Source organism: Heterocephalus glaber, unplaced genomic scaffold (assembly GCF_053883595.1).
Source record: "Heterocephalus glaber isolate CG9 unplaced genomic scaffold, H.glaber_assembly_v1.0 deba00001805, whole genome shotgun sequence".
NCBI classification, from domain to species: Eukaryota; Metazoa; Chordata; class Mammalia; order Rodentia; family Bathyergidae; genus Heterocephalus; species Heterocephalus glaber.
Window position 1 is genome coordinate 1,968,304 of NW_028258480.1, and position 15,638 is coordinate 1,983,941.

Here is a 15,638-nt window from a genome sequence, read left to right on the forward strand (position 1 = left end):
GGGCCCAGCGCGGGCCTTCGGGGTTCCCCACGGCGCTCGGCCGGCGGCCTCGGAGCTCGCGAGCGCCCCCTCTCGCCCCGCTGGCAGCCGAGTCCTCGGGAGAACCGCGCTCCCTGCTCGCCTCGCCAGCCCCGCCGCGGGACCAGTGCGGTCCCAGAAGGGCGCTCTGCCCGGCCCGGCTTCCGAGCCCTTGGCTGCTCAGGAAGGCTCGGGCTCGGCGGGTCCGAGAGCAGGTCCCGGGCAGCCAAGGCCAGGGCGCTGCAGAGCGGGAGGCCTCCGCGGACCCCTCCGCGGACCCCGACCGGCGTCGGTTGGTGCACTTTGACCCTTGCCGTCGCTTCCTGCGGCAATCAATGGTGAATCGCTGCGCTGGGCTGCACGGAAGGTGGTGAGGACCGGGTCGAGCGAGGAGGAAGCGGGAGCGCGAGCCGCAGAGACGCTGCTCTGGGCGCCGCCCGGGCACCTGCAGGAGCGGGCGGCTGTGTGACGCTCACCGTCCTGCGCCCTCCGGTGGTCCGGGGCCCGGGCACCTTGGCGCACCGCGCGGGACTGTGGCGGTTCTGCTGCTATTGAGCGTCACCCCAGAGCTTCCCTTTGGACGTTAGGCCGGTTCCCGTAAAGACCTGGGACCCAGATGACGAGCGAGGGTCTCACACTTGAAGGGAGCCTCGCGCAAGTCTGGGAGGCGGGAGCAGCTCGTCAGGGCGGTGCTTCAGCCGGGGCCGGGCTGCGGCCTCATCCGGGGTAACTCTGGAACATGAGTTCTTCCCCGATTTAGTTCTGTCTCCAGGCGAGGGGTTTGACATTTGGGGCCCAAATCAATCACGCATTGACGCTGAGCTGCCCCAGAGGTGGAACTGGGACTTCTCAGGCAATGCAAAGAAAGTGGAGGCCTTGGCCGAAGACAGTTCTCCAGGGAAGGCTGTGGCTGTCAGCTGTCAGCTGTCAACACTCACGGCCTCTGCAGGTGGCCTCACTGAGCTGGTAACCGGCTATATTTTTTCTTGGAGACAGCGTCTCGCTATGTAGCCCAGACCGGCCTTGAACTCACAAAGATTCTCCTGCCTCAGCCTCCCCAGTGCTGGGATCACAGGTGTGCGCCACCACACCTGACCATTCTTGTGTTGATGGACCAATGGATAGGTCCAAAACTTAGCTACTACGGATTGTGCTGCTACAAACATTGGTCTGTAGGTATCACTGTAATACGATGTCTTTAACTTCTTTGAGGACTTTTTAAGAAAAATGGTATTATCAGGAATAAAATATTTCAATATTTGTATTACAACAAGATGACCAAATGGATGAAAACAGCCAAGAAAAACTGGAAAAATAAAAATATTATGGGGAAATATAAAAGCTTACTCTGCAGCCACAGTAAATGAAGCAGTGTTTTTCAACATGTCACTAGAAGAAATTGCAAAGCTTGGGAATTTATCCCAGTATACATGAAAAGCCGGTATAGAATGAAGGTTTTTTGCTACATCAGTTGGAGAAGGAAACATTTGTTGAACGATCGATGATGGAACGATTGTCCCTTTGTTATCTCTTGGTGGATAATGTATTCTTTAAAACCTAAAAATTTAGAAAGGAATTATGACATCATACATACTAATTTCTATAAAATGATAAGTATTCTATATGTAGAAATACTATGTAAGTACATTAAAAACAAATACTAGAATAGAATGCGAAGCAGGTGTTTCTCACGTACACGGAAGGAAGTTCTGCTGACTTTACCTCCCGGCATCCTACACGCGTTCGTTTCCTTCATCTCCCACTCCCCCTGGTTTATTGGTTGGGCCATCCCAGGTTACCTTCGCTTATGCCACACAGGCAAATAACAAAATCTCACCGGCTTAAAACCACACAGTGTAATGGGAATCCAGTGGAAAGTTTTTAATAAGGAAGTTATAGCGTCTGATGTAAGTTTTAAGTATATTTTTCTGGATCTACGAAGAAAGTGATTCCTACTGTGGACTATGTGATCTGTCCCCGCATACGTCTTTCCTCTTTTCCTGCTGGCTTCCTCTCTGCTCCCTGAGAGCCCAGCTGATTTCTGCCTCAGGGCCTTTACACTTGCTCTTCTTATGTCTGAAGTATTTTTCACACAAGAACACGCTTTGTGCCTTCTTTCCATGCAGGTCTCAGGATAAGTTCCACACCAGAGAGATGCTGTTTGACCTTGAAGAGTCCCTTTGTCTCTATTAGATCATCCGTCTCCATTTCTTTGTAACATTATCTTCTCTGTCTCTGCCTGTTAGAATGTAAGCCAAGCCCTATGAGAGCAGAGATCTCATTTTTATTGTTCACTCCTATGTCTCCATTGTCCAGACTGGTTCCCAGCACATACTAGACACTCAGTAAATATTTGTCAAATAAATGAAAGGAGAGATCCTTAATGTGCTAAAGTTCGCTCAGAAAAGTCAATCACTTTATCATAAAAATAAACAGAAATATGCCTGAATCCATAAATATGGACAATTATCATGACAATTAAAAATAATTAAAACTGGACAAAGACAATGCATGCAGAATTTACAAAAGAAGAAATGAAAATAGTTAAATAAATGAAACAGCTGAACATACAGGAAGTAAAAAATTCACAAATTTATGGAGTCACGAGATCCTCATTCACCTGCAATCATCAGACATTTAAACAACAATCACGATGTCCATCATCAGCAGAGGTGCTGGGAAACAGGACCCCACACAGCGTGAAATGCTGGGGAGCACCTCGAGGGGAGTCTGCCCATTTGCAGTGAAGTCCTTAGAGGTGAGAAGGCCCTCCTCCCTGTAATTCTGCTTCTAGCAAATTGCCCCAAGGGAGATCCATGGTCATGGTAATAGTATTTCTTAATGAAAAGTTGAAAATATCAAAGTGGCTAAAATTAATGCAGTGCAGCAGGATATTTTGGATATGAAGTTCCTGGGTTCAGATGCCATGAGGACCTCTCAACACAGGTATTGGCTTTTAGTTCTCACACACTGTCTGGGTGGGGTTGAGAGCCAATAACCTACCTAGGGAGCTCCGAGTGTCCGCTGAGGTGAGGGGTGCCAAGCAGCCCTCCCAGGGCTCAGAACGTTCAGGACACAGCAGTTCTGGAGCAGGAGCCTGGGCAGAGCCTGAAGGAAGGGAGGAGCAGCCTGGGAAGCATTGATCCTGTGTTGGCGTTGTGCTACACATAGGTCGGGAGCTGGGGATATGAATGCTCTCCATCACGTGTGAGGAAAAGAAATACCCATGGCTATGTGAACGAGTTTTCTAAATTAAATCCGTGACAATCCTTCCCCTGTCATGGTTATACAGAGTCACCTTGCTGGTTCCTTGGGGGCCTGGTCCAGGATCCCACCTACAGGTGCGAGGTCTGTCCCCCAAAATGGCACCGCATTTGCGTACCACCTGTGCAGTCCTCCCTTATGGTGAGTCGTCTCTGGACAGCTTACGAAGCTTACTACAGGGTGAGACCATGCAGGTTGTTGTCATACAGGGTTTTTTAAGGAACGGTGAGAAGAAAGTGTGCATGTGTTCAGTTAAGGTATGCTCAGTTTTGGGAACACTTTCTACCTGAGGTTGGTTGAATCTGGGGATGTAGGACCTGTGACTATGGAAAGCCAGCTCTCTGCTATCATGTGCAAATAGACTAAAGCACTGCAGGTGGTGGTTCTGTGTGGCATGTGTAACAGTGGCTCAGTGTGTTTTATACCCGACCTTTCTGTGTGGTCTCTCCTCTAGCCCAGGGCTTTGAGGTTCTCCCGTTGCAGAATCCCTGAGGAGTCTCTTGCCTTTGGTCTGGGATGACTTCCCCTGAGCTTGTTCGAGGGCTCATGGCCCATGAAGAGGGCATTCTGATCAACGTTGCCAAGACTGCAACTGAGTTCTTTCTTTTCCTGTGGTCACCTAGACTTCCAGGAAAGAGGATCAGACCATAGTGTCTGGTGGCCCAGCATTCAGGACCTCCCCAGGACGTACTTCCCTGGGCATTGCTGTGGGTTGTGGCTACCTCCCACTGGAATAGCTTCCTAACACTTCATTTAAAAAATGTTATTAAAGAGTAAGATAATATAAAGATTATATTGTTCCACTCACTCCAGTGGACCAATATAAAAATAGTATATGAACGTCTATCCTAATTTTTAAAAAGCATGTGTGAATGCCTATAGAGAACATTCTGGATTGATACTAACAGTGCTAGACATGCGTCACCTTGTGTAAAACTTCCACAATCATCCCAGGAGGTGGTGTGGAGAAATGACGCAATTTCACAAGGTGAGAGAAGATGTGAACCCAAGCAGTTTACCACCACAGGTATGGGCTAGCTAAGTACGTTCTAGTACATTTCCCTTCAACTGTTAATGTTGCTGATTGGAATGGTGTGATCCCTGTGATTTCACTTGTTCCTTTATACTTCTTGACATTGCTGAAGTTTTTTCTGTACTAAATAAGTTATACTGATTTTTAGCTACGTGACATACTGGCCACAACCTCAGCTCTTCTCATGCCCTGCATGGCCTTGAGTGATGATTTCAGGTCTCTGGCTTCAGTTTATTAGTTGGCAGAATATAATAGCAATGTCTATCTTGTAGGGTTTTTATGAGGACTCCATGGTGTGTGTGCCAGGTACTGTTCTGAGTACTTCATATGTAACAAATTAAATATTAATTGAACAATGAGTAAGCAGGTTCCTGGGGCTTCACGTAGTCATTTGTGTCACTTGTGTTTCTGGAAAGAGTCACCTTGGGTTGGTGATGGCTTCTCAGACAGCAGAGCACAGAAGTTGGTCCCTCAGCCCCAAGATTCATCTAAGCTGCAGCTGTCAATTGGGAGACCGAGTCGGGAGACTGAGTCGGGAGACCGAGTCGGGAGACCGAGTCGGGAGGAGCTGGGGATGCTAAGAGCGCAGGGCTCATTTCTGGAGGTTGCTTCCCCCTGGGAGTTGGAGAAACCTAATTAGCAGCCCTGGGGCTGATGAGAAGCTCCAGTAAGAGCACCCCTGCCTCAGTCTTCTAATTGCCTTCCTGGGGTGAAGGAGCCAGCCCTGATGGAAGAGATTGAGGGCCCGTTAGGGTGCTCCTGGGGGTGCTGGGGCTCATGAGCCACAGGTGCTGGAGATGTCTGTTTCTCCAGCCCCAACACCCGACTTGGGCACTGCATTCAGTGCACAGGCGCCCAGCCTGTGAGATCAGGGAAGGGCCCCTCGGTCCTCCTGAAGGTGAGTGTGGCTGTCCTAGGTCAGAGAGAAGGTGAACCACGTTGGAAATGCACTCAGCAACCTGGTCTTTGTTTATAAAGTCAGGCCAAAGCCAAGTGCAATTTTTCTGGGGAGCACAGAGTGCCAGACTTACTGAGTTCACTTCTCCTTTGCAGTGATTTGAAACATTTAGCATCTTTGGGCCTTAGTTTCTCAATCAATAAATGGGACTGAGAAGGTCCCTCAGACCTGATTTAGGCGATTGTTTCCAGGCTCCGAAGACACAGCAGGTGAAGTCACCGGAAAGACAGGTGTAAAACGCTGTTGTTGAGAAGCAGAGAAAGCACGGCTCTTGTCGAATCTCTGAAAAACGTGCAAAGCTCTGGCGGTGTTTGGAGTGATCAGCATGATGGCGTTGGTATCGCCAAGAGAGCTGGAAGCGGTGGACAGAGTGAGGTCCTGTGTGCGTGGTGTATTTCTCCGTCCTCCGGACTGTTCGGGCTTCATATTGTGATTGGTCAGAAAGATCACCCTCATTCGGGAATCAGCTGTGGGTGATGCTGGAGGGGATTTCTGTTTTACGGGGCTGATAAATCTTAGACCCCGGCGACTCGGAGTCAGGGAAGCTCCTTCCTCTGCTTGCTGAGCTGCAGCAAGGCACAGGGAATTGAGCAGATCAGCTGGGTGTTGCGTTTGGGAGAGGCTCAAAGGAGGGCAAGGGTGAGAGTCGCAGCCAGAGCTAGAGAGGACTGATGCCCTGTTACTGCTCTGTCTAGGAATTCCCACCACCACAACTCCCCTTCCCTCCCGATTCCCCTCGAAAGGGCGCGGTTCACCTGCCCCCATCACTTTCCGAGATGCAGGGAGCTGAGAACTGGGACCAGAAGAGCTGTCTAAGGCTCTGAAAGGTGGCGCTGCCTCGGCAGTAGAAAGAGCATCTCAGCGGGCTGCAGGAGGCCTGGGCTCTGGTCATCCCACCGACCGGCTGCTGACTGTGGCCAAGGCGCCCCTCCCCTCGGCTGCCTCCCCTCACCTCAGGATGAGGGTGAGTCTACCTCATCAGTCAGGAGGCGACAGGGTGGAGCTGTGACCCTGGAGACTTCTCCGAGTTCCAAGGCTCCCCTGCACGCTGCCTCTGGGGAGCTGCTGGGTCAGAGTGAGGGGACACAGGGAAAAGACAGGTAACAACTTGAGGTCAGCGTTGGAGTAGCTTTGGTTTTTTTTTTGGTACCGGGGATTGAACTCGGGTTCTTGCACTTGGAGTAGCTTTTTGTGCTATTCCAGAAGCTTATTGCAGGACGGAAAAGCAAGGAAGAACATCAAGATCTCAACCTTTCCTGGCCCCCTTACTGTCTTAGGCAGAGGCCGCTTCTGGCAGCTTTCGTGGTCGGTGGAAGGGTCCGGGTCTCGGTCTGGCTGCTCGTCCTCCCAGTCCTGTGGCCCTGGGCATGCCAGTTGAGCTCTTCGTCCCACTTCCTTCGTGTGACGGTCAGATGAGTAAAGGGTGTCTGGTATTCTAAGGGACTATAAGTAACTTATAATACTTTTTGAGGGTGGACTCACCTTCCAATGTGTACAACAGAGCCAGCCTTTGTTGAACACACAATATGTCACCGCATTTCATCCTCACAGCACTCCTGTGGGCTAGGAGCCTCTTACAGAACAGAGCTGAAGTCCAGGGAATGTGAGTGGCGGGGTGAGGCCCTGCCGTGACAGAACTTCAGAGCGTCCTTGTTCCACGATGCTTTTCTGCTATTTTCAGTGCTAATATTGCCAGAAAAAAATGTTCCTGTCTATATGAGTTTTTATTCCACTACAAAATGGTCAACTAAAGATTTTTTTCCCCCCAAAATTTCTGAGAGATGCAGTGCACTCTTGGATACAGACATTTTCATTCCCAGGCCAAACTACTTCAGGTGTGGAGGGAGGAGTAGTTGTAGTTTCTCATCACGCAAACATCCTGAAGAGCCGCATCTACCCTGCACGTTGGGTGGCAGCAGAAACACACTGCACTTCATTCTGTCCCAGTCTTTCCCCTTTAAGCCAGCGTAGGCATGAGATGCCAGTTTGTTTATAGGGCCAGAGGGAGAATAATCACCACCCCTGTTCATTTAATTGTACATATTTATCATGACACCTCCAGTGTCCAGCATACTGCTTGGAGCAAACAGCTGTAGATTTTATTCACATTTTTTGGGTCACATAATTCTAGCTGAGAACACTGACTACCTAACGTTAGGAACCTCACACAACCTTTATACTTCACCATTTAAAACTAACTAAACCTGAGCTGGAGGGTCTAAGTGGATTAGTTTTGTTAAGCTGTCTAAGCATGCTTCGGATCTATGGCGATGCAGTTCCCATGGTGTGTTCTATTATAAAGTTTATCTCAGGCACTTAGAGCAAGTCCTTGCAAGTGCATACCTCTCTACTTTTAGAATTAGCTTCCTATACATTTTTCTCGTCTGATCCACAGTAGCCTCATATTTCTTACCAAGAGATTTCTCTGCTGTATGATGACAAATGGAGCCTGTTAAAGCTTGCTGGACTTTTTTCTCATCTGAAACCCGCATTTGTTCTGTGAGAATCCGAGGAGGTTTAGGGGAGCATTAATAATCTCAAAGGACAGACAGTGCTGTGGTCTTTCTCCTTTAGCTTTGAATGTGTGAGGGTTGCATATCCTAGGTCTGGGCCCTGTTGGCCGTCAGCCTTGGGCAGGCCTGCCCAGTGTGGGGAAGGCCGGCCCCGCGTTCCTGAGGCCTCCTATGAGAAGATTCTCCAGACTCGAAGTGTTTCTGGGCCCGATCAGGCTAGAGAACAGCTCCCTGAGAACATGCAGTGCTGCTGCTGTGCTCAGTACGATGGAGGCCACTGGCCTCAGGGTGGTATTCAGCACTCACTTTCTCCCAGGGCATCCTTTCAGCTATTCAGCAATTTCAAGTATTTTGTGGGCTTCAGGAGCAAGAATCTGCTGCTTCAGCGTTCTGTACGCACTGTCCCAGAACCTCGGTTTATCATAATCACTTGGGACCCAGTTGTTTCCCCCGAGGCCATGCAGATCCATGCTTCTTCTCCCCACCGGGAGACTTTGCCGAGTTGTTGTTTGTTTTTTTCCCAATATTAATCATGAGGAAATTGACTGGTCGTTCTATCTAGAATCATCAATTATTCTGGACTAGTTTAGGAATTTAAACAATGCATCCCACGGCAAGGTGGTGGTTCTTGGAGAGAAACGCTCTCTGTTGGTTTTCTGTAGAGCAGCCACCATTGGGCAATCTTGGTTTTCTTTAAAGTTTTCCTCTGCCCGTTGTGAAATGGACACAGTTGATGCTGAGAAGGCTCACGTTCAGGCCTGCTGTGAGTTAGGAAGCCCTCGCCTGCCCTCCTCCACAATGGTCACTGTCTCACAGTGAAGACCAGGTCACCATGTTGGGTTTGGATTGGAGATTTCGAGCCGGCTGCGGTATCTCAGAGCCGGAGCTGTCCCTTGAGTTTCCATTTTCTCCCCTGAGCATCTGCCTCTCTCCCCGACCCTTCCACAGACCTGTCTGATTTAGGCTGAGCCACGCTTCGTGCACTGTCACTCCAGGTCCCAGCTGGCAAAGTCCTTTGGCAGCATTGTTATTGGCCTGGTGCTGATAGGGGTAATTATTTTGATTATCTTGGCATCTAGCAAGCAGGCAATTTTATTTTATATTTAGTTATTCATCAATACTTCTTTCCAGAGGAGATTTAAAGTGGTTTATAAAAACGCACAACACAGAGCAAAGTAAAATGAATTAAAAATGAGGAATGAGAGTTGGACCAGGCAAGGTTATCTGCAGGCAGATGGTTTTAAGGAGCCAGGGTTAGTGACTTCTGTCTTGCAACTGAAATCTGTGCTGGAGGAGATGCTCTTTTGTGGGTGAAGACACCTCATTAGAGTGCATCCCAGGGCTGTCCTCGAGCCCCTCTTCTACTCCCCATCTCTGCAGACTAAATGTGACACTACAAGCAGGGAGCACGTGTCGGGCTTCCAGCTCAGCATTGGGGCCATTTGCCAAACTTGATTTAACTGATGTTAGTCTAGTCTTTGGCCAAGTGTTAAGAGGGTAATGCATGTAAAGCCATTAGAAAAGTCCGGGGCATAAATCAGTGTCATTACACGCTCTCATTACGATCATACAAAGTGGTTAGAATGGTGATCCTGGGGTATGACAGTCCCAGGGGTGTGAATGTGTGTGTGTGTGTGTGTGTGTGTGTGTGCGCGCGTGTGACTCAAATTCCTGCCTAGCATTTACCTAAACCAAGTTATTTAATCTCTGCAAGTCCATTTGCTAGTCCACAAAAAGGAGTGATAAGAATATGGCCTGAGCTGGGAGGCCAGTGAGGGGGTATATATGGAGCAACTGGAACAGCACTTCACGAGCATTGACCACTCTCTCAGCAGCAGCTGTCGGTATTACCAAAAGGTGATGTCACAACATTTAGTTCAGAGTTCAAGTTGGCTTTTATTTTTGATTCTAGACTTGGGCAACACCTCATTCTATAGATTAAAGCGAGAGTTCCGATGTGTTCAGCAGAGGAGACTGGTTTTACAGACAGAAAAGGGCTGAAGAAAGAAGAAACAGGATAAAAATCTGGTCATTTTGAAGTCACTTTCCTTGTAAAGGTTAAAATAGAAGGGGTTTCCTTATCATGTCAATGGAAACTGAACTGTTGGAAATGGAAACTGTTCGGGGGTTTGACTATTACCTCTCCCCTGACCTCTCAGGTCAGGTGAGCAACTTAGATTTGGATTGGTGATGTGGGATTTCAGCATGAGTGACTCCACCTGGGTTTGCTCTTTTGGGCTGGTGTAGGGGCTCAGTCCAAACTGTAGCCTCCTGTTCATTTTATGCAATGCCATTCATAGATATTCCTTTCCCTTCTTGTGGGATTTTTAAGAAGAGAAGGGAAGAGGAGCCCACTTATAAAACAGGAGCAGCATTTGAGCTTCTTTGGGGCAGCTGTGTTGTGTGAGGGCACAGGGTCACCTGGAAGATGCGCCACCTGGACCCTGGATGCTACTTCTAGCCTTCCTACCACACATTCTCTCTGCCTCACAGTGACACACCACCGTTCCTTCACCATGCCATATGCTGTTCTGAGAAAATACCTCCCTCCCACCAGTAGAGACTCGAGCGCCTCCTGGGGCGGTGGTGGAATGAAGTGGGTCTCCCAACTTGTGAATTCCCAGTGGGGCCTTCCAGAGCCTGGGCAATGGGTCCACTTCTTGGGCTGAAGTGATGGGTGATGGAAGTCCGTGGAAAGCACAGAGAATTTGGAGCCAAGAGCCCTGGTGCTGTTTATTAACCGTGTGCTCTTAAGAAAGCGGCTTAACCATTTTAAGCCTCATTTAACTCAGCAATAAAGTGGAGAGAAATTCGATTTTTGAATGACTGAACAACCTAGTGGTTGAAAAATGCTTGTAACAATTTCATGTTTCAGGGGTTTGCTGTGTATTAGGCACAGTGTGTGTTTCCACGAATTAAATCTTTCACCTCTCACAGTGCAGCAGTTTTATCATTGTAACTGCAGAGGTGTGAAAAATGAGACTCTGAAGGTTGAGGAGTCAGTCCAAGGTCACACAAATAGAAGTGACTGGGCCTGCACCTGGAACAGGCTCTGTCTTCAGGGCCCGTTTTCTCACCAGGGTGCCATGTGTCTGGGATTCAAGCCTTGTCTTTGTGCTGGGTGGTTCTAGACATCATGGAACTTCCAGTGCCCCAGGGGCTTCTCTTATTAGGAGGATAACACTTTTGAACAAAGTTGTCTGAAAGTGTCTCAAGAGGGCCTGAAAAACTCCACATTTTTTAATAGATGGGTTTGTTGTTGTATTTTGTGACATTATTATTATTTTTAAAGATTTTGGGGTAAAAGATGTATGAGGGTACTTAATCCTAACCATTTCTAAAGGTTCCACTTTAATGAAGCGTTTATGATGATCCTATTCAATACCTTCTGTTTACTATGACAGTTTAAACTCTCCACACCTGGCAGCATTTTTTCCCATAACGCCATCTTCTATCATGGAAGACCACATATTTCTTCTTCTTTTTAAAACACTGTCCTGCGTGGCTCCATGAAATAACTTCGTGAGGAGAAGCATCGTTGTTTGCTTTGTTCCAAGGAACTAGGAGAATACCTGATACTCCGTAAGTTCTCAGTAGATTCTTATTGAATAAATATGTGAAGACAGACTCTGTTTCTTTGGTCAGGATGATTTGTGTGAACCCTTAAGAACACAGCAAGATTGACCAAGGACAAGATAAGATTTGGCTCTAAAAATAGGAAAACAACCTAAATATTTATACTATTAAGAACTCAGTGGAGGAAAAAATACCCCATCAGATACTGACCTTTATTCCATCATTAGATCAGCTTTTGCCAAACACTGATCAAAATTTTACTGTTATTTATCTGAAGTTCTATGAGATCCTTCTAAATTCAGTTTTTGTTTCAAGGATGCCAAGAGGACAAGTAGAATCACCTTTGAGGTTCACATTCCATATTTTCAATGCCTCAAATTATTAGCAGCCAGAATCACAGGGACAGGATTGTCCTAACACCTGGCAAGAATCCCATTTGTATCAGAATCCTAAACTCAGTGTGACAGCTTTGTCCCTTAATGAGCTTTGCAAGCTAATGCCAGAATGGCTTGATTCACTGATTGATAATGATCTGGCATTTAAAAAAATGGGACAGGTCCTTGGGAATAAGAGGAGAACTTGGAAACAAACAAGGCCATGCTACTTGGCAGGAAGAGAGAGGAGGAAGCCATTTGGCAGGGCGACAGGCTGAAGAGATTCTGCTGGTGCTCACCCTTTCTTGCTCTCAGTCTAGCTCCTAAGTTCGTTCTGCTCATATGCTCATCAAGTGCAACCCCAAATGAAGGCAGAGTTGATGTTGGAAACTCAGGGAATGGAAGACTGGGAGATAAGATTTAAGAATGCGTTTAAGAGCATGTCACTCACATTATCCCAGAAGGTAGAAAAAAATAATTTTTATGGTTTCATTATTTATTTTTAATTGACACATGAAAATTGTGTTCTGGTTTGGATCTGAACTGTACCCCCTAAAGCCTTGTGCTCAGGGGAGGGGCTTTTGGAAGTGAGTGGATAGCGCGAGCATTGTACTCAAGGATGGATTCAAGAGTTCAGAGCTAAATGTGCTGTTAGGAGGCGGGGTCTGGGGAGGAGAGAAAGGTCACTGGGTGTGACCCGGAAGTGCTCATCTCCCTTCCGGCTCCTCCTCCCTCTCTGCTTCCTGGCTGCCACAATATGAACAGCTTTCCTCGGACCAGGCCCTTCCATAATGGCACTGACCATGCAAGGGCTGAAACATCCAAAACTGTGGGCCAAAAGAAACCCTTTTTCTGCTAAGTTGCTGCTGTTGGGTATCGCATTTCGCAGAGAAAGTGACTAAGACAATTGTATATATTTATGGTGCATAATGATGCTTTGAAATATGTATATATTGTGGATTGGTTAAACCAAGCTCATTAACACATGTATCTCATCTCACATTATTATTATTGCTTTTTTTTGTGTGTGGTGTGGACAGAAAATCTTTCTTAGCAATTTTGAAATATACAGTACATTTTTTTTGTTTTGGTACTGAGGATCAAACTCGGGACCTTGCGATTACAGTACATTTTTATTAACTATAGTCACATGTTGTACAATAAATCTCTTGAACTTACTGAACTTTCATATCCTCTAACTGACATCTTCCCAGTCCTCCCACTCTGATCCCTGGTAACTGCTGTTGTTTTCTATTTATCTGTGTTCAAATTTTTAGATTCCATGTATGAGTGCAAATGTATTTGTTTTTGGTATTTGTCTTTTTATTTCTGTATTATTTCATTTTATATATTATCTTCCAGGTTAAATCCTGTGGTCAAAAATAACAAGATTTCCTTACTTTTTACAGCTGAATAGTATTTCATTGTGTGTATATATATCATACTTACAAAAAGTAATTCTAAGTGTGAATGAGTAAGGTACAGTATGCAAATTATGTTCTTCACCATAATATTATGACTTTGGATTTGTAACTCATGAAATCAAGGAGGCTGAGGTTCAGAAAGGTTAGTTAGCTTGCTCAAGGTCTGAAAGGATTAAAACTATATCTGATTTCAAAGCCCAGTCCCTAATGCTACACTGGTAGGGTTTCTCCAACAAAGTGCTGGTTCTGATGAGGAGTCTGCAAGGTTTGGAAGAAACCCACGGAGCCAAGCTCCAGCTCTGTCCTTGCCCATTTAGACTGAAATTTTGAATGATTCACCTCACTGCTTTGTCCCTGATGCTCGGTCAAAAATGGGATTTGCAATACTGGCTTCCAAGGGTTTCTGAAAGATTAAGTGAAATCAAGTTTGTGCAAGATATGAAGTGCTTTATAATTCTAAAAGATCATTATTATTGAACAACAGTCAAGCCATGGTCATCTGAACTGACCTTCAAGGAGATTCTATTATCTGTATTTTTATTTCAGCAGTGACGTTGGCTTCATGGCAGAGAATGGCACGAGAGTGGTGGAATTTGTTCTGATGGGGTTCCAGATCCAGGGAGCACAGTGGCTGAGTCTCTTTGTGGTGTTTCTGGTCTTCTACCTCTTTACCCTTGGGGGCAACCTGGGCATGATCACACTAATCCAGAGTGACCCCCGGCTGCAGACACCCATGTACTTCTTCCTTGGCCACCTCTCCTTGCTGGACATTTGCTACTCATCTGTTATTGTCCCTCAGTTGCTTGAGACGTTGGGGACCGATAAGATGGTCATCACCTACGAGCGCTGTGCCACGCAGTTCTTTTTTTTCACACTCTATGCGAGCACTGAGTGTTTTCTCCTGGCAGTGATGGCCTATGACCGCTACATGGCTGTGTGTAACGCTCTCCTCTATGCCACAGCTATGACACCACAGACCCGCCTGGGGCTGGTGGCTGGGGCATACGGTGGTGCCATGGTGAATGCTGTGGTCCGCACTGGGTGCACCTTCTCCATGTCCTTCTGTAGGTCCAACCACATTGACTTCTTCTTTTGTGACCTCCCACCCCTGCTGAAACTTGCCTGCAGTGACACGCGATCACGGGAGCAGGTGAGCTTCCTCTTAGCTTTTTTGGTAATCACAACCAGCATCTCAGTGATTCTTATATCCTATCTCTTCATCATTCGAGCTACTCTGAAGATTCGTACAGCAGGTGGCAAAGCCAAGACCTTTTCTACCTGTGCTTCCCACATGACTGCAGTGGCTCTTTTCTTTGGGACACTCATATTTATGTACCTGAAAGGGAACATGGGAAAATCCCTCTGGGAAGACAAGATTGTGTCAGTATTTTACACCATGGTCATCCCCATGCTGAACCCAGTGATCTACAGCCTGAGGAACAAGGACGTGAAGGAAGCTTTGAAGAAAGTTCTCAGAAGAATGAAGGTTTCCTAAGCAGAGTAAGACTGAGATCCATTAGTCCAGAAGTCCCTGCGGGTCATCCTTCTGGCTTTTGTCTTGTCTCTTTACCACATGAGCCAGATATCACAATGACAAAGCTATACTGAGGCAGAAAACGTAATTTGTATTCTAGAATTTTATTAGCTCTATGACTCTTGACCCAGAAATACTCTTCCTCAGTTTTCTCATCAGAAAAAAAATCTGTCTCAGGATGGTTAAACGTCAAGAGCTCTTTAGCTAGGATCAAGAGAGATGGAATAACAGAGAGCTTTGTAAATAACAACGTGCTGTAAAATGTAAGATTTATTTTTCTGACCCTTCCTGAGTGTTGTTGACTGTTTTCTCAGCAGTTACTTTACATTTTCCTAAGTTACTTTTTGTGCCTAGAATTACAAAACAGTAGCTTTTTTTTTTTTTTTTTTTTTTTTTTACATAGTAAGGGAAAGTAAATTATTTTGTTGTGGATGGTGGGGTAGATATAAACCTTTACCAAAAACACTTTTCTTAACATCCAGTCATATTCAAGTTAGACATTGGGCATGGAAAAATACAAGAAGCTAAACAGAAAAAAAGATAAAGAGGGGAATGGAGATGTGATCTGGAAAATGTACTACTAGAAAATGTTAGTCTACTTCCCAAGGTGACAGAAGATATGACACTGTATGATGAAGAAAAGATGTAAGGACCTGCATTAGCTATTGGAAACAATTTGATGTTGAGGTGGGGCTGAACTGAATCACATGTGTAACTCTGTAATACTTCTTGCACACCAAAGGTGAGAAGCACTGTTCATGGACCTCTGCCTTAATTAACTTGAGTTATTTCCTGTTCTCCAGTGAGGAAGCCCGCTCTTCACTTTCATCTCCTCTAGGACTTTTACTTTATTGCTAGAAGGTGGATAACTGAATCTGATTGTCACCTTTCAGTGAAATCCATTTCTGCTAGAAATATCACTTGGGCAACATCTCCCTGGAGGT

The 15,638-nt window shown here is 46.4% G+C and overlaps 1 protein-coding gene across 1 annotated transcript; it reads left to right on the top strand.

Annotated features, from left to right (window-relative positions):
• The first annotated feature begins 13,309 nt into the window (after window positions 1-13,309).
• LOC101716845 (olfactory receptor 9I1) lies at window positions 13,310-14,973 on the top strand. Its single transcript, XM_004869747.3, has one exon. The coding sequence runs from the start codon at window positions 13,723-13,725 to the stop codon at window positions 14,653-14,655; it is 933 nt and encodes a 310-aa protein (XP_004869804.1). The 5' UTR covers window positions 13,310-13,722; the 3' UTR covers window positions 14,656-14,973.
• The last annotated feature ends 665 nt before the right edge of the window (window positions 14,974-15,638 follow it).

Bases quoted from the DNA above. Each gene is read 5' to 3' on its own strand.
- LOC101716845 (XM_004869747.3), top strand. From the start codon at position 13,723: ATGGCAGAGAATGGCACGAGAGTGGTGGAATTTGTTCTGATGGGGTTC.